The 26,016-nt window shown below is 36.6% G+C and overlaps 2 protein-coding genes and 1 pseudogene across 2 annotated transcripts; 1 reads left to right on the top strand and 2 right to left on the bottom strand.

Annotated features, from left to right (window-relative positions):
- Positions 1–770: 770 nt before the first annotated feature.
- Positions 771–4,522, bottom strand: LOC149390554 (Duplicated homeodomain-like superfamily protein). The gene is made up of 2 exons (XM_089618928.1): positions 3,928–4,522; positions 771–2,865 (listed from the first exon to the last, which is right to left on the bottom strand). The coding sequence occupies exons 1-2, from the start codon at positions 4,161–4,163 to the stop codon at positions 1,389–1,391; spliced, it is 1,713 nt and encodes a 570-aa protein (XP_089475054.1). The 5' UTR covers positions 4,164–4,522; the 3' UTR covers positions 771–1,388.
- A 12,919-nt stretch (positions 4,523–17,441) lies between these two features.
- Positions 17,442–18,320, bottom strand: LOC149390553 (uncharacterized). The gene has a single exon (XM_089619801.1). The coding sequence runs from the start codon at positions 18,318–18,320 to the stop codon at positions 17,442–17,444; it is 879 nt and encodes a 292-aa protein (XP_089475927.1).
- A 2,526-nt stretch (positions 18,321–20,846) lies between these two features.
- LOC149390552 (putative enoyl-CoA hydratase 1, peroxisomal pseudogene) lies at positions 20,847–21,595 on the top strand (annotated as a pseudogene).
- The last annotated feature ends 4,421 nt before the right edge of the window (positions 21,596–26,016 follow it).

Raw genomic sequence — 26,016 nt, 5'->3', positions numbered from 1 at the left:
TTTAATCATGAATGCATTTAAAAAAAACTCCTATATTTTCAATTAAAAAATACTAAACGGGGATCCCAGTTCCATCCCATTTTCCGGATGATTCTAGGACAAAAATCTCGATATCACATTTCATAATACGTTTTTTTTTCTATTTTCCTTAGGGTACCCCTTTCTATTCATTTATTTATATTTTTAACTACAAATAAGGCTAATAATATAATGAAGAAGGTCCCTTTCTTGCACAATGACATCCATGTATTTAATTAAAACGTAAGGGCAAAAATTAATTAGCTATGCCACAAAAAATAAAAATAAATAATAAAAACTGTAGAGGAGAAAGAAATAAGAAATGATATATGGAAGATTCCTTTTGGTGTGGACCCTAATGAAGGGTCCATGACTGCATGTGATGTTGGCATATTGTGGGTTGTCTTCTGTTTCAAAGGCCGTTGCCTTATTGCTCTCTCTCTCCCCCCATTTTTTCAGCTGTAATGCACTATTTTCAGAGCCCTCATTATTTTGTATCTCTCTCCTCACCCTCTCCGACTTCATTTTCACATATATTGGTTTTTTCTCTCAGTAAAGTATGACTTGTACCATAGATCTGGAATATTTTTTACCCCTATATAGTTACATGAGTAATAGTATCAGACTATCAGTCTATCCCTGTCATTTAGCTTGAATGAAATGTTTTCTAATCAATTCAATTAAATATATACGAAAAAGTATATTGAGATATATATACAGTATAGTATACACACAACAACAACAGCAACAAATTGATCACCAATTCTTCTTTCCCTCCTTTTTAAAATTAATGAATACTGGGTTTGACCAGAAACTAGGAATAATAAATAAAAGAAAGTGAAGAAGTAAAAACACTAATTAATTTGCAGGAAAAAAAAACTATAGAAAAAGAAAAAGAAACAAAGACTAGTAACCAATTTTCTCACATTTACACCACCATGAGCGAATGAAGAAAAAAAATCGAAACAAAATTACAACACTAGGTTCTTCCTTCCCCTTGATTCACCTCTTATTGTTTTTTGGAATAATGATCTAATAATTTATATAACCCCCACCATTTGGGCCTCTCTCTCATTTCCTTAACTTATTTATTTAAGAAAAAAATAAATAAATTATAAAAATAAACATATAATCTCTCTCACTGGCGACGACTATATGCTACAAATGTTTTAAAAATTAAATGAAAAGAAAAACTCTCCCCCCTTCCAAACTCATGTCATGTAACAAATTTTTTTTTTCTTTTTTTTTTTCTTTTTTCGAACGTATACTCTCTCTCTCTCTCTCTCTCTCTCTCTCTCTCTCTCTTTCTGTCTTTCCTGTCTCCAACGTACATTCGTACGAGTGTGGTATGGTGATGCGCTATTTTACCTCTATTGGTCGACGGAGCCGGGCTTGGAGGCGACGAGCTCGTAGTTGTTCCCAGCGGCTTCCTCGTCGTCTTCGTCTTCTTCTTCTTCTTCTTCGTCCTCGTCGTCCTCTTCGGGGGGAGCAGCGGCGGCGGGCGGTTGCGGCGGTGGAGGAGGAGGCGGCCACTGCTGCTCGGGCTGGACCATAAGCGGGACAGAGTTGATGTTGTCGGAGGTTGATCGGATGAGCCGGTCGCGGTATATGGCGTCCAGCATCGAGAAATACGGACACGTCTTGGAGTCCTCCGGCCGCCGCTTGTTGCTCTCTTTCACCTTCTTGAAGTACTTGTTTATGTTTTCCCACTTCTCCTTGCACCGCTTGGCGCTCCGGTTGTACCCCATCCGCCTCATCGCGGCCGATATCTCCTCCCACAGCGGCCCCTTCGGCCCGTTCTCCTGGTACTTTGTCTCCAGGCTCGTCCTCAGCTTTATCAGGTCGTGCACCTCCGACTTTGGCCACCTCGACGAGCTCGCTCCCATGCCCATCCCCATTCCCATCCCCGTCGTAGCCAGAGTCGTCGTCGCTGTCGTTGTCGTCGTAGCCAATGCCGTGGTCGCATCCGCAACCGGAGGAGCTGGAGCGGGGATGGGAGCAGCCGGAGCCGGGGGAGGCCTGGCGGGTCTGGGTTGAGTGTTAATGGGCGGCGGAGGGGTGACGACGGGGGCGGGGGAGTCGGATGCGGAGGAGGAGAGCTTGTGGAGGAAGGCCATGACGGCGGCGTCCTTGGCGGCGGCGGCGGAGCGTTCCTGGGCGAGGATGTCGCGCTCGCGGGAGATGCGGGAGAGCTCCTGGAGGCGCCAGGCCTCCTCTCGGGAGGCGCGCTCCTGCTCGCGCCGCTCCACGGCCTCGAGGAAGCGGCGCTGCAGCTCCTCCTGCCGCCCGATCACCTCCTTCATCAGCCTCTCGAAGAAGTCCTTCCACTTCCGCTTCCGCTTGTTCCCGCCCCCGCCCCTCTCCTCCTCCTCCCCCTCCACGTCCGTCGACGACCACGACGACGTCGAGTTCCCCGACATCATCTCCCCCGACATCGCCGCCGCCGTCGTAATCGGAACACTGCTGTTATTGGTATTCACATTGGATGCACCAACGGCAGCCGGAGCCGTTGGAATACTGGCTTGGTTGTTGTTCACTGGTGGTAACGACGGAGGCGGGAGATGAGTGGGCACGGAGACTGACGGCGGCGGCGGTGACGTCATCGCCGTCGCAGCAGCCGGCGGTGGCAGGTGAACGGGTTTCGGCGCCGGCACCGGCGGAGAGAACACCGGCGGCGCGGGCGAGGGCTGGTTCTCTAAGGCCGCAAGCTGGTCGAAGAATCTGTACGTTTTGCCGTCGGCTTTTCCGGTACGGCTTTCCTTGGTTCGCTTGTGGTATTTGTACACGTTCTCGAACTTCTCTTTACATTTCTTTGCGCTTCTCTGGTACCCAAGCTCGCCCAGCTTCCTGATTCAATAGATATGTATATATACACACAGATACACGGTATAATGATGTTACAATATATATACAATCAAAAGCCTATGTTGTACTGTTCTTGAATTCAGCAACAAACTCAAACTGAGTGCACGACACATACATATTATTAGTGCATAAAATAAGCTTGAGTTACGCTCATGAAAACAAGGAGGTTGGTTTTTAACTGGGAGAGTTATTATTTAATTATTCTTTTCCATTTTATAAATATATATATATATATATATATATATATGTATGTATTGTCCTAATAAATACACGGTTTTTTGTTAGACAATGAATTGAGGATGAAGAAAGTAACCTCACATGGGAAGAAATAAAAAAGTTTGTACAATTGTGTAATGGAACCATGTATCCAAGTTGGAAGAATTTATTCTATTCATATTGTCATTATTGACGATAATAAATTCCTACACTTTTATTTCTCTCTTCATAAGTAATTTTCACGGTTCGATAAAAACACATACAACTGAATTGAAATGGCAGCGTGTAATAGTACAACAACTGCACGACGTCTGAGAAAGCAGAAACTTGTGTTGATTATCGCTGTGATGACATAGAATTTACAAGTACCCTTGAACTTTGTTCATATTCTATTTTTTACTAATTAATATATAACAAACATTACATGACTCAAATTGTGCTCACACACACATAGCGTAAAAAAAATTCCACTCGAGTTTAATTACTTGGTGATCACTTTTCCTTCAACTCACAGCCTGGTTATAATTTGAAATAAATGATACACATAAATGTACAATAGACCCTTCAAACCGATGAAACCCAGAAAAAAAAGAAATGAAAATAGAGGACAAGGAGAAGAAGATAGAGTTTATTGGTTAGATATTCAAGATCTCGTCATCTTATAGATCTCAATTACTCATATTCCCCACCAAACTAAAAAAACAAAGAGCACAGCAACACATGTACACATATTATGATGTGGCTGTATTGGGTACAGACATCAGACATATATGTATATGCGTATGTGCCTGTGTATTATGCAAAACGATATATATGATTGATTCTGACCTGGAAACTTCTTCCCACAAAGGGCCTTTCACACTGGCATCCCGGAAAACACCATCCATATCGGAGCGTATCTGCAACAACGCTATCGTCTCCTGCCTCGGCCACCGGTTTCCACCGAAGCTCCGGTCCCCGAATTCATCGCCGCCGCCTCCATCGAGCCCACTACCCACCGGCGCCGCCGCCGGAGCATCGCCGGAGGAGCTTCCCAAGGGTGTGCTACTTGAGTCCCCTAGCATAGGACTCTCTCTCTTTCACAACTGAGCAATAGCTTCTTCTATCTTTAATTAGCTCTCTTTGTTGTCTCGTAATCTTCTTCTTCTTGATGATACTTCTTGCTTTCACATACAAATTAACTTGCAACTGAGAGGAAATGAACTGGAAAAAAAATTATAGGTATAATAAGATGAATAAATAAAAAATAATAATACAACATCATAATATCATCCCGAAAAGGATGGTGAATTCTCTAAGGGTTTTATGCAGATGGGGTATACGGTGAATTTATTAAATTTCTTTCGGTGGTGGTGCTGGAAGAGAGAGATAGAGAGAGAAAGAGAGGATCTGATTGTCAATCTCAAGAAATGTTATTTATATAATTTTTGTTTTTATTTTTTTACTTTCCTGCTGCGGAATCTTTTTGGTTATTTTTATAATAATAAATATATTAATGACAGACAGAGAGAGAGATGGAGAGAGAGGTGCTTAGTTGTTGATGATATGGGATGATGGAGTTTTTTTTTTCTCTCTCATCGCAGTAATAATAAAAGTGGCACAGAAAGATGTATAAAAAATTTAATGAAATAATAAAATTAATGAGAGTTTATTTCTTTTCTTTTTCTTTTCCTTTTTTTATTGTAGCTTGAGGCATTTTTGAACAGCTGCGCAAAGAGACGATAATGATAATAAGTTGGTTTTTGTCTGTCCAGCTAAATTTAGTTAAAAGCCGGCCCATGTAGGTCAGCCTTTTTTTTTGTAAAAATAATAATAATAATAATAATTTAATTATATGGATATTATGTTTATTTCTTTTTAGTTGGGTGTGTGAATAAGATTAAGGAAGAAAGTGGCTCTGCGTTGCTTTGTTTTTGCTTTTCTTGAGTGTGTTAGGGCTTTGAGGCTTTTCTATAGTTAAAATTTTATTTTACTTTTTGGATTTCACTATTTTTGTGGCGGTTGGTCGTGGTACTGAGATTGAAATTACTAAAATAACCCTAACATGGTTTACAATGGCATTGACCACTCCTTTTAATCATTGAGTGCTAAGCTAATCTTCTTATGAATATTTTATTTTATGTTAAATTTTTATTTCTGAATAGATTAATTACTGATATCAAGGTTCTTCGTTCGTGGAAGATTAAGGAGCTTTAAAATAAAAATAAATCAAACAATTTATCTCAATATACGATCCGTTGCGTTTAAATGTATTTCCTATAATATAATTAACATTTCAATTTTTCAACTTGATGGTTGGGACTGTAGTACTCTACAAGTGGTGTAATGTAAAGGGCCTACTGGGATTGTGACAATTGTATAGTTTGACGAAATTTTCATATCATAATTGAAAAAGGGAAATTCCCATCCCCCTGAAATAAAATTATAAAATAAGAATAATAGATGATATTCGGAACAAAAAAAATAATTATGTTAATAACAAGACAATATTTAGTGGGTTCCACTGTTGAATTAAACTTTGGTTAGTCGGTCATGTTATTAGGCCAAGCCATTTATGAATTGAAGTAAATGGTGACCGATTCAGTTGGGTTATCGACCTACCGTAATAAATGGTATGGAAGTATGGACGGTCCAGATCTTACGATCACAAATTATGATCTAATTTATTAGGGAATTTTTGGGACCATTTAGCCCATCTTTGCCTTCTAATTTTTTTGCACAATTTTTTTGCGAACACTAACTCAACGTTAAGTTTCATTTTCATATTTGAATTTCTTGGCGTCTTTATCTTTGTGCAGTTGTTTTACTGATAGAGACTTCATATATAAATATATATATCTATATATATATATATATATATATATGTGTGTGTGTGTGTGTACATATATGCATATATATATACATGTATATATATATGTGTGTGTTGCAGTGGGATAAGGTTTGTTGTGGATTTTCTTAATTTTTGTTCTCCGTGTATCAATGCAAAATAGTGTGATGATATTACTTGAATTATCCAATTATTACAATTTATTTTATTCACTGCATAAAGAAGCGCCACCACGATAGCATGCATTAATGTAATAAATGTTTAAAACTACAGAACTTATTGGGAAAGAGAATTTTGCATTCTTTTCTTGGGGTATTTATTTAGTTTTAATATATATATATATGGTGGTAAATATGATTTTCTTTATTTCATATTTGCATTTTGGACCATCTTTAATTTAAAAGCAGAAATTGGAGAAAGAAAAAAGTGTAAATGATGATTAAAAAAAAAAAAAATCACTCCTTTTAAACATGTGGTTCCTAATGGTGTTGAGCTGGTTGTGGTGGACTTTTTTTTATTATCAATAAATGTGTGTTCATGTCAACCCAGAGAAGAATCTCACGGCTAGTAAATTTGGAGAATTCAGAATTCGAGAATGTAATAAACGGTACTAGCTACATATTATTTCTTTAAAGGTAATTTTTTTTTTTTTTTTGCAATAACTCCTTTAAATGTATCTCTTAACTACCTTTTACATATGAAATAATGGTATCTTACAATTATAGCTTGAATAGATTTTCGTCAGCTTTTATTTTATATATGTAACACTGCTCGACTAAAATTTAAAATGAAAACCTTATTTTTGAGTAGTTTAGTTGATTTTAAGATCTTGTAGCAGTTAAATGTAATACTCAAAGCAATCATTTGAAATCAATACAGCAGTAATATAATAATAAAAATTAACTTTTGATAGTTTATTATCTTATACGATAGATATTTTCCCCTTATTTTCAATGCAGTGTATTGAAAATTTCGTTTCGTTTAAATATTTTACAGCATATTTAATGGATATTATTGTAAGATTTATAATAGGTGAACTGATTGGTCCTACTGGTATATGGATCACCACTTCGTATTAATTGTACTATTTACAAGGGTATATTCAATTTATAGCTAAAATAAATTTACAAAATTAAAACAAATAATACATAAATTTACTTTCTCAATTTTTTATATTCATTGGTTTATTATATGGAAAGTTGTGGTATAAGTATTCCCATGTTACAAGTTATTAGTACGTTATTTGTACGTCATTTTACACTATTAGAAAATACATAACATGGATAAAACTATACATTAGTTGATATATTAGATTTATGAAAAGATGAAAGGACATATTAGAAGTTCACGCTAAAAAAAACTTAATAAATTACATAAATTTTAAAATCATTCACATTTTTATCAAATTACCCTTAAAACTACCAAAATTATCTCAATGCACCTCATGTTAGTTTTACTCTTTTTTTTATGTGCAAAGACTGTGAATAGATGCAATGACTGTGTTTTATACTTTTATTTGTTTAAGGGTAATCTGGTAAAAGTTAGAATAGTTTTAGAAAATGTATGCAAGTTTAGATATAAAAACAATTTTTCACCTGTTATAAACATAAAACAGGAAAAAAAAATTATATATTTATTATACGATCTTGTAGTTAATATTTTCTTCTAAGTAAACAATATAGATGCAAATACTAAAAAAATTGTACTCTGGTAATATTGTCTAGTTCACACTATTCAAGTAAACTTGTTATCAACGCTTAACCTTTCACAGATTACTATAACATTGGTGATGACTAATTATTTATGCGTGGTTTCTTAAACTAATTCTAGTTAATAATAATAAAATAAAAAAAAAAAAAAAAAAACTAGCTTTTCAAAAAACATTACACATTTACTCAATTTTAAAATTTGTGTCTATATTTTTTTTCAGAAAGACATTAATAAAATTACATATTTCATATCCACGAAATGAAAAGTTATGGGCCGTTTGGTAGTTCACTCAAACTGTTTTTTATCTTCGATTTTAAGTTTTTATAGTTATAGTCTGATAATTTTTTGCAAATGTTTGAAATAATTGCTTGGTAGAGATTTAAGTTATTTTATTCAGAATTTTTTTTGTAGTTGTAGTGTAATATTTTACATATAAGAGATTACTTCTTGGATCTCTTTATTAGTCCCGATGATGTTCAAATCATCAACATAAACATTGATGATCACACACTCGGATATTGTTTTTAAATGAATACGCAAGGACAAAGATAGTTATTAACATAACCCTTTTATATTAAATATTCTCTAGGCGTCGAGATATATACTAATTGAAAGTCTTTGTTGTAATATCATTATCGTACATTTCGTTTTGATGTCAAGATGTGATAGTAAAAAAAAAAGTTGAGTGAAAAAAATTGAAAAACATCTAAAAATTGTTTTTGATTTCTTTTATTAAAACAAAATACAGGTTGAAATTTTTTTGAGTTGTATTATGATAATTATCAAACAAACATTGAATTCAATTTTTTATTTAATTTATCATTCCAATTAACAAAAATCGAAAACAATTTTCAAATTATCAAACAGTCCTATATACTTCAATCTCATCGTTCTAACTGTATTTTATTTTAGTTTTTATTAAGTGAAATTTGTTGTAACTAAGCCAAGTTTGTCATTCTTATTGGGGGAATAGCCCAAGTTTCATTTTATTAAGCAAATAGCCCATATTTTCGGCTCAGACCATAATGCCCTTGGCAAATTCGCGAATTGGTTAATTTAATTAACCTACTGGAGTGAGTTAGGTTAATTAATTAACTTATTGGTTGAATATTAGTTTAAGTTCTGATTTTTTTGTGAGTAAAGTTAATTTACTAAATGATTGAATTCGGAATTAGGTTAATTAATTGAATGCTTTGATTATCAATTGACTTAAGTTATGATTTTTGTAAATTTTGTGTGAATTTCAAATCATTCACGAATCAGTTAATTAATTAACCTAACTCACTCCAGTAGATTAATTAAATTAACCGATTCGCGAATTTGCAAATGGTCTCTCCTCAATCCCCTCTGTCGCGAATTTACAGAGTCGCCGCGGCTTGTTTCCTCACCAAAAACCCTCTCACTACGGCTTGAAGCTTCACAAGCCCTCTCAGCGCCCTCAGAGCCTTCCTCGCCTGAAAAATCGTAACTGATTTCAACGAATTTGAAACAACAGCAACAGATTTGAATAGATTGTGCGATTAATTTACCAGCGCTCGTGGCTTCCTCCGAACCCGGCCGTGCCTCGCCCCTGGCTCGTCAGCCGGACCACAACCACGGCCGCCTAAGCCGCCACCACGGCGGCGTCGGCTGCGGCGGCCGTGGCCGCCGCCACCGCGATGGCATGCTTGCTCTGCTCCTGCTCCGTCTGCGAGTAACACGACTTCAGCCACGCCGCCTCCGCCGCCGAGAGGTTCGGCGGGATCGTCGCCGGATTGTTGCACAGAGCGTCGGAGCACTCTGACCTGCCGAAGCTCGAGCCTCTCTTGTCTCTCCCTTCGTCGGAGCTGCTCCGGCTCTGGCTCGCCGGCTTCTTGTTGTTGGTCTCTCTGTCTCTCTTTATTCCGAACAAGCCTTTATATACATAAGGGTAATTTAGGTAGTGAAATATTAATTGAGCTATTCACCTAATTTATTCAAACTTTGGCTATTCTCCTAATATTTGTGGTTTGCTTATTCTCCCAAATTAGTTTTTTTTTTTAACCCTTATACAGTTTTTTCGGTCATTCGCGTAACTCAATAATTGAGTCTCAAAACAAGTGGGATTGCCAACACATATAATGCAACGGGGTGTGGGACCCACCCCAATCAATAAGTCATTAAATGAACAAATCATCGAAGATCAACTTTTGTGTTTACAAACACAAACTATACTTAATACTTATCATGAAATATTAAATCAAGCGAACGGTGAATGCAATCGTAATCGTATAACCAGGCTATACAAGAGCTACATTATACAGCAGTAATGAGAATTTCGGAAAAGGGGTATTTCGGTCAACTTGTTAAAAGCTGCGTATCCAACTGGTAAAAGCAAAGGTAATCAGGGTCAATATATATATTATAGTGACGGCGTTCACTCTCTCTCTCTCTCTCTCTCTCTATATATATATATATATATAATAAAAAGTCGGAAAAGAAGGAAAATTGGAAGGAAAAAAAAAATTGATTTAACTATATATATTTGTTTGGAGTTAACGTAAATTTTACGTAATTGACAACTTCAAGATTTTACTAATACACTTAAATTTCCTTTTGTCACATAATATTTTGAATCATGTAACCAAGGTTGCATGTAACCAAGTACTTCAAGGGTCAAGAAGCCGATTGGTAAGTACTCACGACATTTTAAATGATAAGATGTGTTTTTGAGTCATCATCTAATAAGGAAAAAGAATACTACAAAATCTCGTTTTGGTTCGTGTCAAACAAGTATCACCGTTGTTGTCTTACAAGTTTTTGTTCCTTTACACATGTTATGAAGCTTTTTTAGCATTGTTTGAGTAAAAAAAAAAGTCCGAAAAATATAAAAAAAAAATAAAAAAAATAAATAAATAAATAAGATTCTGTAGTGTTTTTCAAGCATTGTTTGAATTCAGAAAAATAAGAGAGATTTGATTTTTACCACTTTCAAACATGTCAAAAAGTTTTGATTTTCTAATGCAATCTTTTTTACGATTTTCATTTTTCTTTAAATTTTCACTTTTTCTAATTTTTATTTTTATTTTTTAGGTTCCAAACGTAGCCTTAGAATATGTTTTGAAACCTAAAAAAATAGAGGAAACTAAAATCTAGAATATACAAGCAAAATTTGATGGAAATATAATTTGGGGGAACATGCATAAGTAAAATTTGAACTGGAGTGAGAATACAAGCAAATTTGCACATATTGGGGTCGTGGGTGAATCTCTTTCTCTAACTCTTCTTTTATTTTTCCCTCAAAATTTGATTTTTGAGTTCTAAACACAATAGTTATCATTATCACTTTGCATCATGAATGGTTCAAAACCTGCCCTAAAAGAATCATTTTTGTTTTCAAGGTATGAGAAGTAATTTATTTAAGAGCAAGGAAAGCTAATAAGAATTTGGCACTTAAGTTGCCAGTGTTTGCGGGAATAACAACGGATACGGGTATGAAAGGGTGTACTCATTTCTGGTACTCAGTACCCATCATAAATAAAAATTAATTCAACAACACTTGTTAACCCGTTTTCTTAAATAAGTGATATAAGCAGTGGCTAGTAGGTGAGAAAAGTATCAATAAATAAAAATCATAGCTTGAAACCGTGTAATTTATGTTTAGAATAGTAAAGAAAATTGGATGGATATATAGTTATAAAACAAAACAATTTACACGATAGAAAGGTCTCTACGTTTGGTATTAAGTATAAATTTTATAACAATTAATTGAGTAACTAAGCCACCAAAATTTGAATATTCGCTAAATAGCTAGTTTTTTGTAAATTTTAAATAAATAGTCATAAAGGTGATGTGACATTGTTTGAATGGTTTAGCAATTCATTTATGCCCTTAGAGTCTTATAGTTATTTACAATTACTGACGAATATTTACAACTCTTAATGTTTTGTTGGCTTGTTAACAGCATCTCTTAGGTATTTACTTAAAATTTATGAAAAAATTGGCTATATGACAAAACATGAATACTTGATATCTATTGAGCCTAGATTATAATGGGTCAGGCTAACACCATGTATGCAACCGTAATTTTTTAAATGCTACAACGTTTTGAACATATATTACTCGATTTGTTTAGACCGTATAACACGATAGTAAACATGCATCGAGCAATAATTAATGGCATTCCTACGCATCCCAAATTCTTCAACCTAGCTAACTCATCGCTCCATACTTCTCAAGGAGACAACCATACAAATCTTAGATATTATAAATTTAAAGAAACCATCAAACTCTTTAACAAGTTAGAATAATCTAAATATGATGCACACAACATAATTGAATGGCAATCTTGTTGGCAACTTTGCCCTTAGAAGATGAATATTGTAGTTATCTTTTCAATAGCTGATTGGATGACATTTTTATTGGTTTGTTAGAATATTTACTTTACGATGTGTTATAATTAACATTCTTCAAATAATTTATGTTCTATGTTAACTAAATTAGATGTTAATACATGACTATATAATATCTAGTCTAGGTAAAACACTTAAACTTTGTTGGTGATTTACTATGCTTAGTGTTGTCGACATAAATTAGAATACAATAAATTACCAAAATTTGGCAATTACTATATGGGCTTAATATAGTTTGAGTGCCTAATATGAGAGAAATTATTGGATCATAAACGACTGATCTCCCTCTGTTCATAAATCGAGAGGCGCCATGTAGATTGGAAAGTAAAGGAAGATCCTTGCGTTGTTCACCGACGAGCTCACACAGACCTCGAAGACCATCGTCAAGCCTTTCAGGACCATTACTACAGATAATATTTTTAGCAACGACGCTTAATTTTAGAGGCGATATTTTGATATTAGAAGCGACTTGTCGTTTTGAACTTGGTCAATGAACACGGTCCTTTAAAATTGAAACTTTTGAAATTAGAAGCGACAATTGTCAGTTCTAAATATTTTTTCCACTTTTCATTTCGCAAGAATTTCTCGAAAAATTAAGTGGGTGAATTTCCTCACATTTAATTTTCACTTAACGTTTAGAAGCGACATATCGTTTCTAAAAGTAAATTCAAAATTATTAGGGGTCAAATTCCTCGCTCTTATCCAAATTCTTTCTATTCGATTAAAAAAAACACAATTCTTTCTTTTTATTTCCTTACCTCGCTTCTTCATTTTTTTTAATATGGTGAGTTATTTATACATATATATATACATATATATATATATATATATATATATATATATTTCTTATTGGATTGTGGGAATACATGATGTTGTTCTTCCTCCAAAAGTGGCGAAATCGGTCCTCGGAAGTGGGAATATATTTTTAATGTGTTCTTTTGATCAGGCTAGTCTCATTGGACTAGTAAGCTTCACATATATGAAATTCGTGTATAAATACAATTTATATCACCTCATATTTTTCTTTTGGGTGTGGTTTATAAAATAATCGGCCCCCAATGCTCAATGAATGAACTCTGAGTGAATAAAATCATTAAATAAATCATGATCTATATGAGACATCTCACTTGATATGCTTTATTATTCACAAGATAACATAGGAGTTGGAGATTTAATAACTAGAAGGATAAAATCTTGCGTAGTTAATAGTATTCACTAAGGGTATCATATGAATCACTTTGTGGTATTATGTAATATTTAAATATTACATCAAATCAAAAATAATACGCATATGAATTAAGAGATTGTTGACATCTTTCGTGAAGTCAATTGGTATCAAGAATAAAAAGTCCGTAAAATATCATTAACTTTTATCTAGAAATTTATTCTTAAGCTTTGTGCATCTGGTCTCATGAGGTGTCAACATTAGATAAAAGATAGAAGATAAGTTGAAGCACATAACTAAAAAGGTGCAATTATTTATTCTAGAGTCAAATTCAAAATTAGTTTTGAGTTTAAACTTTAAATCACTTCTAAATCTGAGTCAACTTTCATACCGAATATTCTTCTAATGAACAAATCGGATTTCGGACATTATATTGAGCCTAAAGACAATATAAATTTATGTTAGAGATGGCTAAGTTCCACTTAATCTATTACGCAAAAAAAAAAAAAATTGCATTTGTAATTTCTCCATTGGTTGTGATCTTTTGGTCACGATTAATGATGTTTCAACGATTGAATAAGTAAAGGCTGATTTGTGGTGGTCATGTTTGTGTGTGAGGATTAAATAAAAGTGGCTTAACAAGACATAGTGATTGATGTTTCCCGAGGGTTTTTGGTGTTTGCCAAAAGCATGCTGAATGTAATTGAGATCAGAGAAGGAAAGAATTGATCTAATTCTTTTATTAATGATCGGTAGAATATATACAAGATGATAACAACCAACAACTCCTAAATACAAGGAACTAAATAAGGATGAAATAATAATAAACTTAATATACCGGAGAGATGATAACAGATTCCTAAAGACTAGGAATTACACGTAAATACTTTAACACTCCCCCTCAAGCTAAACTGTACACATTAAGAAGGTTTAGCTTGCAATAAAGTCTCTGAACAAAGGAGGTGGGAGAGCTTTAGTTAAGATGTCAGCTATTTGTCCTCTTGAAGGAACATGATGTAGCTTGATGTCTTCATTGTCAATCTTCTCACTGATGAAGTGCTTGTCTATCTCGATGTGCTTACTGCGATCATGATGTACAGGATTCTTCACAATACTGATGGCATCTTCATTATCACAGTAGAGATGAATTTGTTCTTCACAGGGAATCTTTAAATTGTTAAGCAATCTTCTGAGCCAAATGCCTTCGCAAATTCCCTGAGCAAGTGATAGGTATTCAACTTCAGCACTGCTAGGAGAGACAAGTGACTGCTTTTTGCTCCTCCATGTCACCAAGTTCCCATAGACAAACGTACATTACCCTGATGTAGATTTCCTATTTGTCTGGGAGCCTCCATCATCAGCATCAGTAAATACTTCAATATGTTGACTTGAGTTCTTCTTGAAGAATAGACCTATTCCTAGAGCTCCCTTGAGATACCTTAGGATCCTGAAAACTGCTTCCATGTGTGACTCCTTTGGCTTGCTCATGAATCGGCTAACGAAGCTAACAGCAAAGCCAATGTCTGGTCTGGTGTTAGCCAAGTAAATCAGCTTGCCTACCAGCCTTTGATATCTTCCTTTGCCTACTGCTTCTTCTGAGTCAGCTAAATCCAACTTGAGTTTAGGCTCCAGAGGTGTGTCTGCTGGTTTACAGCCTAGCATTCTAGTCTCCTTGAGCAGATCAAGAGTATACTTTCTTTGTGATATGCAGATACCCTTATGAGACCTGAGTACCTCCATTCCCAGAAAATATTTCAGCTTACCCAAGTCTTTGACTTCAAATTCTGTGGCCGTCATTTGTTTCAGTCTAACAACCTCTTCTTCATGGTCACCAGTAATTACAATATCATCGACATAGACACTTAGTATTGTAATTCTTCCATCAGTTTCATGCTTTGAGAAGAGAGTGTGATCAGCTTCCCTTTGAGAGTAGCCAGCTTGTTTTAGAACTAGAGAAAATCTGTTTAACCAAGCTCGATGACTTTTCTTGAGGCCATATAGGCTTTTCTTTAGTTTCCAGACTTTCCCTTGAGAGTGTTGATCTTCAAAACCAGGAGAAATGTCCATGTAGACTTCTTCTGACAATTCCCCATTAAGAAATGCATTCTTAATATCTAACTGGTGTAAGGGCCAGCCAAGATTGGCTGCAAGGGTAACTAATACTCTGATAGTGTTTTGCTTAGCCATATGAGCAAAAGTTCTTGGTAATCAATACCATAAGTTTGAGTAAAACCTCTTGCAACTAGCCTGGCCTTGAACCTCTCAACTGATCCATATTAGCATTGTTCTTTGCTTTGAACAGCCATCGACACCCAACAGTCTTTTTTCCAGGAGGCAGTGTTATGGTATCTCAAGTATCATTCTTCTCTAATGCCCTGATTCCTTCATAAATGGCTTTCTTCCATTCTGGACTTGATAAGGCTTCCTGAGCTGTTGAGGGCACCTAGCACTGATCAATCTATGTGACGTAGGTCCTGCAACTGGCTGATAGATTACCATAGTAGATGAAATCCTCCATCTGATATGGGATGTGAGCTCTAGCAGTCTTTCTTAATGCAACTGGCAGATCATCATCAGTTATTTCATTATCAATCTGAGAAGAAGTTGTATCAATAATACCTTGATCATGGTTGTCAGGAGACATTGGTCTTGGAGATGATGATTGGCAGATTTGAGTCACATCTGGTGGTGGACTGGATGAAGTGATTGAGTCTGATGTATGAGGCTGGTCGTGAACAGGTTGAGTGAGGCTGGTGGTGATTATCTTATGACCTTTATCTTGAGATTCAAACTGACAATTCTCCCCCTGAATCGAAGTGTAGAAATGGCTATTTTCAAGGAATGTGATATCCGTGATATGGAAATACTTTCTTAATGATGGTGAATAGCATTTGTACCACTTTTTTTTATGGTTAGTAACATATGAAAATACACGTCAAGAATCTAGGATCTAACTTATTTTGGCCATAAAGATGAATGTAAGCTGAACAACCAAACAATTTATGAGGTATGGTGGATATGAGTTTTGAATTTGGGAAGCTCTCTAGTAATTTTTGACATGGAGTTGAGAAGTTTAGGACTCTCGAAGGCATTCTATTTATTAGATAAGCAGTAGTGAGTACTGCTTCTCCCTAGTATTGTTTAGGCACATTAGTAGTAAACATGAGTGATCTAGCTATTTCTAATAAATGCCTATTTTTTCTTTCTGAAATTCCATTTTGCTGGGGTGTTTTAACATAAGAACTTGTATGTACAATGCCTTGGGATATGAAATATTCATTCAGTGTGGAATTGAAGAATTCCATGCCATTATCTAAGTGAAAAATCTGAATTTTGGTATTGAATTGAGTGAGAATCATTTTGTGAAACTGTTTGATTATGGATGGTGCTTCTGACTTACTTTTCATCAAATAAATCCATGTGAGTCTAGTATGATCATCAATAAGCAGTAAGAAATATTGAAAATTTTAGAAGGCCCCAATATATCACTATGAATCATTGTAAATGGCTTTGAAGGTTTGTATGAACTGGGTAGATATGGCTTTCTAGTATGCTTAGAGAGATGACAAATATCACATTGCAAAGATTTCACATCTTTATTACTGAATAATGAAGGAAAGAGTTTTGAGAGATACAAGAAATTTGGATGACCAAGTTGATAATGTAGCAACATGATCTCTTCATTTGTTGATCTTTTATTTGACACCAAAGCAGAACTAGAATGTTGAGACTTTTTGAGGAGGTATAACCCAGCTTTGACTTCAGCACTGCCAATCATCTTCCCCGAGGCCTTGTCCTGAAAAACATATGAGTCATCTGTGAAGTGAGTGATACATTTCAGATCTTTATTCAACTTACGAACAAACAGTAAATTGTAGTTCAACTTAGGTACATGAACACTAAGTTGAGTCGCAAAGATGATGAGATTTTTACTGTTACAATGCCCTTCACATATGAGATTGATTCGTCTGCTATGATTACTGATATTGAGTTGTCACTCTCATGAGATGAGGTATATAATTCACGGTTACCAGTCATATGGTTAGTAGCTCCAGAATCGACAATCCATGAGGAGGAATCATTAGTTTTGGAGTGAATAAACCAGTGAAATATTACCTTTTGTTACCACGAGTGCATTTCCAGTAGAAGTTGAACTCTGAGAATTCAGTTTTGATTGATTGATCAAGGCCTGGAGAAGCTCTAGCTGATCTTTGCTGAAGAGAGGAGATGATACCATATTGCCCTTGTGTTCTTGATCTGATAAGGACTTTCAAGGCTTCCAGTCTGCAGGCTTTCCATGGATCTGCCAACATGTATCTTTGGAGTGTCCTGGTTTGCGACAATGATCACAATAGGGCCTCGTGTTGGCTTTCCTATCAGTGTAAACTTTGGCAGCTTGACTTTGACCTTCACTTGACACTGAGAAGGCTGAGACGTCTGAATTGGCTGCAGTTGATGAGGCATCTCCCATCATGATCTTCCTTCTGCTATCTTCATGCCGAATTACTGAAAATGCTTCTCTGATTGAGGGTAGAGGTTTAGTGATGAGAACTCTTCCTCTTGCATCATCCAACTCTTTGTTGAGATCTGATAAGAATTTAAAAACTCTTTTTGTCTGTACAATAGACCTGAACAACTTCTCATCTTCAGGACACTTCCAGCTGTGAGTATCAATGAGGTCTATCTTCTGCCAATGTATGGTGAGGGAATTAAAGAATTGGGTAACAGACATATCACCTTGCTTTAGTTCATGAAGAACACTCTCGGTTTCAAATACTTCTGATGTATTCTCAGAGCTAGGGAAGGTGATCTTAGCTGCTTCCGAAATTTTGCCTGATGTGGAGTATGGCAAAAAATTCTCACCAATATCAGGGGTCATTGAATTAATCAGCCATGACATCATCATATTTTTGTTGGCTTTCCATGATTTAAAGATTGGATCATCTTCCTTCGGGGTAGCAGTGATATTGAGGAACTCATCTTTGCTCTTTCCACAGATGAACAAAAGAACTGATTGTGACCATTGAAGATAATTTTGGCCATTTAATTTGTGGTTGGTGATTTGGGTAGAGAAGTGGTCAGAGTTTATGGTGGGCGATGGTTGAGGAGTTGTGGTGATTTTTGTGGAGGTAGAGGTGAGACCTTGCATGTTTTTACCGTATTTGGTCGTGCTCTGATACCATGAAAGTAATTGAGATCGGAGAAGGAAAGAATTGATCTAATTCTTTTATTAATGATCGGTGGAATATATACAAGATGATAACAACCAACAACTCCTAAATACAAGGAACTAAATAAGGAAGGAAATAACAATAAACTTAATCTAGCGGAGAGATGATAACAGATTCCTAAAGACTAAGAATTACACGTAAATACTTCAACACATGCACCTACTATATCTCACCAAAGAAGAGATGAAAGAGATTTTAATCTAATTCAGCATAAGTGATCACGTTCTGATTTCATAAGTGATGTTTGAAGCTTGCAAATTCGATTTGTAAGTCTTTGTTGTTCTCATAAGTCCACACTTATTAACTCCTACTAAAACATCTTTTGAGTATACACTGTTGATTCTCCGCTTTTGGTTATTTGGTATTCATCCTTGCTCATCCGAGAAGAAGGTCAGACCCAAGATATCAACATTTTAAAGAAATTCTTAGTCCTTCATCAAAACACTTAGAATCAGTGTTGGGATCATAAGTCAAAACAACATTTCAAGTGTTTCAAGTGTTTCAATGGTATTAGACATTGAGTGCTAGACATTGACCTTAATCCAATGCTCTGTTTTGTATAAGAATAAAATGACTGCCAAACACAATTGACTTCTCAAGATATGGTCTATAATTAGTACAATGGGACAAAGACATATATCAAGTTTTTACACTTTGATTTAGCCTTGGAAAATATTAATCTCACGTTAGCTCATTTGTTCTCCCACTCAAAATTGCACGAGCCATTTTGTCATAAAAATAGCTGATAATATAAAATTATATTTGGCAAAATATGGTATACTCGGTTTCAAAAAATTGGGTTTAAAAAAAAATCAAACTCAACAATTTTCAAAAAAATAAAGTGTGATAAAAATGATTTTCATAAATAAATACAATTCTAGAACTCATTTGAAAATCACTTATAATTTAATTTTAATCATTTGAAACTCTAGCCAAGGCAAAAAAAAAAAAAAAAAAGGTTAAGGTGGCCAGAGCCACTGCGCACGGTGGTTCAAAGTCTTGGATACGAAAGCTACCAGTTATAGCCTAGACTCCAAGAATCATTAGCTGTGCCATTATGGGATCTGAAGACTTTTTGCAGGACCACCCCATCGCCGTGAGTTGCTAAAAAAATGATATGGATATGGATATATATATATATATATATATATATATATATATATATATATATATTTGGTGATATGCTAAAATGAGCTTTGAAAACTTTTTTTTATTTTTTTATTTTTTTATTTCATGATTATGATTTTACGTATTTTACTTTCTAACTTCGCGAGAAGTAATTTTAAATTAGATTCCTAATAAACATTCAAGCTATGTATGCCAGCTTTGATAAATAAAGACTCGTTTTTTTTTTAGTGTTTTCGTTAATATCGCGCGCTAGAATCATATTATTATTTATTCATACTGTAAAAGGCATAAAACGGAAAGCACATCTTATCTTATCGAGGGAAGGGTGAGAAATATAGTGGACAGCCTCATAATAATCATTATTATCACCATGCATCATCATCGTCATCATCTTTATTAGTGTATTTTTATGGACAAGTGTGTATATATACATCCCATAAAAACAAAAATAAAAATAAAAATAAAAATAAAAAGTGCGTGTATATATATATATATATATATATATATATATATATATATATATATATCATGGACTCGTACCTTCGTTACATTTCGCCTCATGTACTCGAAAATGTTACAAAACTCAACTCAAAACTCAGATACGTGTTACAAGGCCCCACTTTCGTCAGTATTTGGACATTAAGTTATCACGTTTTGATGACGTGACATGATTTTAAAGGGTATAATAGTATTTTTGGTTATTCTAAATAATTTTAATATTTAAAATTATTTATCAAATTGTTATTATATCAGTTCGTGTCACGCCCCGAAGAAGAAACATAGGAAAAAGAAAAAAAAAATGAGGACGAAGAAGAAGAGGGGTCGGAGAAGGAAGCAAACCCATTCACTTCACGCGATTTCCAGCGTTTCTCTTCTTCTCCGGCATGAATTTTCGGCCTCCCTCCTTTTCTCTCGAGTTCTCTCTTTCTTCTTCTTGATTTCGCTCAGCCCTCACCCACGCTATCTCTCCTGCTCACTCTCTCTGTCGCTCTCTTCTTCTTTCCCTCTCGCTCATCTTCTTCTTCTTTCTTTCTTTCTTTCTTTTTTCTTCGGTCGTGGTTCTTTCTTCATTCTCTTATGAGTATTATTTTTTCTTTTTCCTATGTTTCTTCTCTGTATTTCTCTTCTGCGTGACAGTTCGATTTTGATTGTTCATCAAAGCTTCGCCATGATTCCATGGACGAAGGGAAGTGATTTTCGCCTGATATCTTCGGTGATTCAGTTAGGTAGAAACCCATGGAAATCCTTGTTTTTCCTTTGAAAATTAGGGTTTCCTATTTCAAATTTGGGGCTTTTGGAGCTTCGAAACCCTAACAATGTCGGACCAAAATCTGATCCTCGTGAAAATCGAACCCAACGGGATCGCCTTTTTCACAATCAACCGTCCTAAGTCGCTCAACTCGCTAACCAAAGCGATGAAGCGATGATGAAAGACCTCGCTCAGGACTTCAAGGCTCTGGACCGCGACGATTCGGTCCGCGTGGTGATTCTCTCCGGCTCCGGCCGCACCTTATGCTTCGGCGTTGATCTCACGGCGGCGGAGGACGTTTTCAAGGGAGATGTGAAGGATCTCGAGGAGCGGTGTCGGAAACCGATCGTCGGAGCGATCAGAGGCTTCGCCGTCACGGCGGGGTTCGAGATCGCTCTCGCCTGTGGCATCGTCGTCGCGGCCAAAGAAGCCAAGTTCATTGACACTCACGCCAGATTTAGGATATTTCCATCGTGGGGTCTGTCTCAGAAGCTGTCGCGTACAATCGGAGCCAACAAAGCGCGCGAAGTGTCATTGACAGCGACGCCTTTGAGTGTAGAATTGGGTGAGAAATTAGGGTTCGTGAACCATCTCATCGAAGCTGACCAACTTTTGAATAAAGCCCGAGAAGTTGCAGAGGCCATAATCAGAAACAGTCATGACTTGGTGTTGAGATACAAGGCTTTCATTAACGACGGTCTCAGGCTCGACCTCGCTCACGCTCTTGCGCTCGAAAAGTAGAGAGCTCACGAGTACTATAATGGGATGTCGGTGAATAAGAGCAGAGCTCGGATTGCTATTGGTGTTGCGATTTAGGGCTTTCTTTGTGTTTTCATATGGGAAGCTTTGGAGAGGCGAGCAATAAGGCCATCAATGCTTCGGTGGGAGGGTTGGTTCAGGAGAGAAGAAAATGAAAAATAAATGGAGGGGACATGCCTTGGAGAAGGAGAACGAGAAGAAGAGAAGAGAAATAAGAGTTTTTTTAAAAATTTATTATTATAAAAATAATAAAACGAGGGTATATTGATAATTGCACATATTTTAAATCTCATGTGACAAAAAACGTGACATTTAACGTCCAAAATTAGACAGAAGTGGCAACGTGTAATAACGCCATTAGTTAAGAGATTCTCAATGCAACATTTTCGAGTAGAGGGGGCGAAATGTAATCGAGGTACGAGTCCAGGGGATAAAAATGTGATTTATTCTAAATACCACAGCTTGATATATTTTAATATCACATCTTTTTTTTCGAAAATACCTAACGTCATTACTTAGCACCATCGTTCACTTATACACGCTAAATATCCATGTGGACTCACAGAACTTAATAACTTAATATCGATTGGAATTAAAACTCGAATAAAACCCAAAATAAATGCCATAAAATAAACACAAATTGAAAAGCCCAAATTGTGAAATTGAAATCCCTAAGTATCGTTTCTTCTTCGCTGTGGTTTGTTCATCCTGGTCGTGCTCTTCACATCGTCGACGGTCTGTGGTAATGGGAGACATGTATTCATATTCAAGTTGGCATCGGGGCTCATCTCGCACGACCTCAACAAGTCGTACTAGTCGAGGCTTGTCAAGTGTTCATGAATTGTGCAATTGTAGAGTGCAATCAATTGAGAGGACCTCGTGGACGGAGTTAGACCATGGTAGAAAGTTTATGGGTCGTTACTTGAAAAAAGTGAGTTCTTTCGATTTATTTATTTATTTTCACTTTTTTGGTCGATTTTAGATTGAAGGTGGCTGCAAATATTTTTGATGGATTGACACAGAGATGTGCGAAAAAAAAATAATCCTAGGATTGCTCAGGCGAGTCAATCAGCTAGAAGATGAGACTAGAAAAATTAGAGTCCACTCTGAGATTGTGCAAGATGAGGAATTGAAGATTGAAAAAAAAATGGAATCAATGGAGATTGTCGAAGATGTCACTGGAGAGCAGTTGTGGATTCGTTTTTTGGCAGTTGTTTTCATTCTCTTTGTGGTTGTTATTTTGGCTGTAATGGTGCTTTGAATTCTGGTTGTATTTTGGCCTTATTCTGATTTGAATTATATCAATGTTTGACTCTGTATGTTGGTCATGTTCTGGTTTGAATTACATCAACGTTTTGGCCTTGTTCTGATTTGAAATAGATAAAACTGAAAATGGACTTAAAATGAAGCATAAACCATTGCCTCTATTTCATTCATATCCTCACTGGTTTTTGCAAAAGAATTACAGAAATTACAATTGCAAAACATTACTAAAATAGTTAACAACCCTTTACCAAAAGAATTTCTATCATATAGGATTTAACATCACCAAAAAGACATCTGTAAAACAACTATAAAATAGACCTATAACTTTCATTCAAACACATGAGTTGTAACAAAACGATTTCATTCAAACATAAGTAATACATGCTTGACTTGTCTGAGTCGATGTTTGACTTGGCTGAGTAGATTCCCTCAATTGTTGTCTTTGGCTTCGTCCCTTTCTTTGAACAATAGCTTCAGCTGGGCTATTCTTAACTGGTGTACCAATCTTTTTTGGCTGTCTAAACTGGAAACACAAAGACAATTTCAAAACAAAAAACAGAAACACAAAACAGAATTCAGAATCCAATACAGAAAGAAAGTGACATACAGAATTCAAAGCACGTACCTCGACAATAGCTGGATTGTGACAATTCTTTTTCGAGTGCCCTGCTTGCTTGCAATTTCTACAGGGCATGATCACACCTTTATTTTGACACTTTTGTTCGAGGCACTTATTTGAAGACATATTCGAACTCTCGATCACCATTTATGAACTCTTCTTTCAAAACAGTCTAATGGTCTATTGAAAGAAAAGTCATACATAACTTGAACTTAAAGTTCATCGAGCTTGACCGCGTGTTGTACTTGCTCCAAATCGTCTTGCTTGATCGCTTGTCCTCGTCGCTACACAAGCTATCGAGATCACTACCATACATAACTCCATCAGACTCATCGTCGCTTCCTTGTACATCAGTGCACACCTCATTCACCACAGACCACCAATATTCGGGATTCTTCCTCGTGTTTTGTAAGTAGCCTTCATGCTCTCCTTTATTGTTATACTCATCCTCTTGCAGGTTGAAATCATCTTCGTCATTTCTTTGTTATTGTTCCGCCATTGTCGTAGTTGGTCGTGGATTTATAGTTCATGATTAAGAGGAATCGTCGCAGAGAAGTAAAAACGATTTAGGAATTTAGGGTTAATGATTTGAGAAGTAAAAACGATTAGGGAATTTATTTTAGGTATCTATATTTTAGGTATTTTCGAGTTTTAATTCAGTTTATTATATCGATTTATTAAGTTTTGTGAGTCCACGTGGGTATTTAACGTATTACACTTAACGATGGTGCTAAGTAATGAAGTTAGGTAGTTTTGCCGCGAAAAAAAAAATGTGGTATTAAAGTGTATCAACTTGAATAGTTGTGGTATTTATGTTGCCAATAACCTATATTCTATTATAGAGTATATACTAAGAGTTCACCAACCTGAATTATTATTTTAACCTTATCATTATCTTAAATTCCGAATTTAAATATTGAACAACAGAGAAAACAAACAGCTAAGCTAATTGTCCATTTTTGACATTTTCTCTAATTTTGGCTGATTGTGTAAACTTTGCTCTCTCTCTCTCTCTCTCTCTCTCTCTCTCTCTCTCTCTCTCTCTGTGCCGATATTTACACAAAACAAAAAAAAAGTCTCTCTTAATCCATATATAATTTTGATGTCATTAGCCACAACACAAAAACAAAAAGATTACATGAAAAATTAGTTAAATAAAAAATTTTGTGATCATCAATATAATGTCACTCAAATATTAACGTGGATGGATAAAAGTTATATACGAATAAGAGTTGTCTTTATCGACAAAACACATAACTTTTTTTTTTTTTTTTTTTTAATATCAAGGTAGTCACATTTTTTTTTTCCAAAAATGTTGCAAAATTTTGATTAAAATGCAATTTTTTCATATTGATATATAATTTTTGTTATGTTTTTAAGGTAAGTGAAATAATTAAAATATCAAGTGTTGTCGCTCGTTTTTGACAACTATATAGAAGCCTCAAGCGTTCAGACCCACGGTCGGACCGAATGGTCTCGCTTTGGCTTGAGCGTGTCAGACTCAATGTCTCGAGTCTTCCTTTAACTGTAGAAGGTTCTTCCGCTCGCCGTTATACCTGAAACATATGGGTAAACGGTGAACTACAAAGGGGAAACGGAGGGGGAGCCTCTGTTTACCTCTCCGACGCTCAGCATTAGTGGGATTGAGGTGGAGTGTAGAGATTTTAGAGGGTTTTATCGTCGCGATCGAGTAAAACGTGTGACTCTGGAGTTCAACAGTGTTTCAGAACTCAAGACGCGAGATTTTGTGATTACCTTTCAGCGAGAGCTGAGCCGTATATTTGTAGGGCTCGGAAGGAGCTTTTGGAGATGGTCGGCCGGCCGTATGTGTGGCCGGTCGACCCTCTGTGTGCATCCGAGAGGTGGCTGACCGGCCATGGAGTCTTCAAAGAGGGAGGGCCGGCCGGCCACGCACCTTGGCCAGTCGGCCATGGACATGGCCGATCGTCCATGGAGTCTTCAAAGAGGGAGGTCCAGCCGGCCATGCACCTTGGCTAGTCGGCCATGGAGTCTTCGCAGGGGCAATGGCCGGCCGGCCATGCACTTGACCGGTCGGCCATGGAATCTTCAAAGGGGCAATGGCCGCCCGGCCATGCACCTGGCTGGTCGGCTATGAAGTCCTTGATGGGGAGGGCCCGCCGGCCATGCACCTTGGCCAGCTGGCCATGGAGCCATCGAGGGGGAGGGCCGGCCGGCCACGCACCTTGGCCAGTCGGCCATGGACATGGCCAATCGACCATGGAGCCATCAAGGGGTAGGCCATCCGACCTTTTGATGTGGCCGGTCAGCTATGCCACCCATGCCTCTTGGCCATGGGACCCTTTGGGGGCCAGCCAGTCTAGTGGCGTGGCCGGCCGGCCATGTCTCCCATGGCCTCTCGGTCATGGGACCTTTTCGACTTCCCGACCGGGTTGAGGACCGGCCAGCCATGGCCTCTCAGGCATGACTTTCTCGAGTCCTTGAGCGGTTCTTGCTCGCGCGTAGCTCGGAGGGCGATGCTTCCTTCCGCGAGTCGTGGGAGCGTGATGCGTCTATACGTGCGGATAGAAGTGTATTGACTTCTTTGCCCCCGTCGGTCCTCGACGAGCCTGTA

Source organism: Urtica dioica, chromosome 7, assembly GCF_054948205.1.
Source record: "Urtica dioica subsp. dioica isolate 48M chromosome 7, U.dioica_male_clone48M_v1_H2, whole genome shotgun sequence".
Lineage (NCBI taxonomy): Eukaryota > Viridiplantae > Streptophyta > Magnoliopsida > Rosales > Urticaceae > Urtica > Urtica dioica.
Note: the sequence above shows the minus strand (reverse complement) of the source record. Positions and strands in the feature narration are given on the sequence as shown.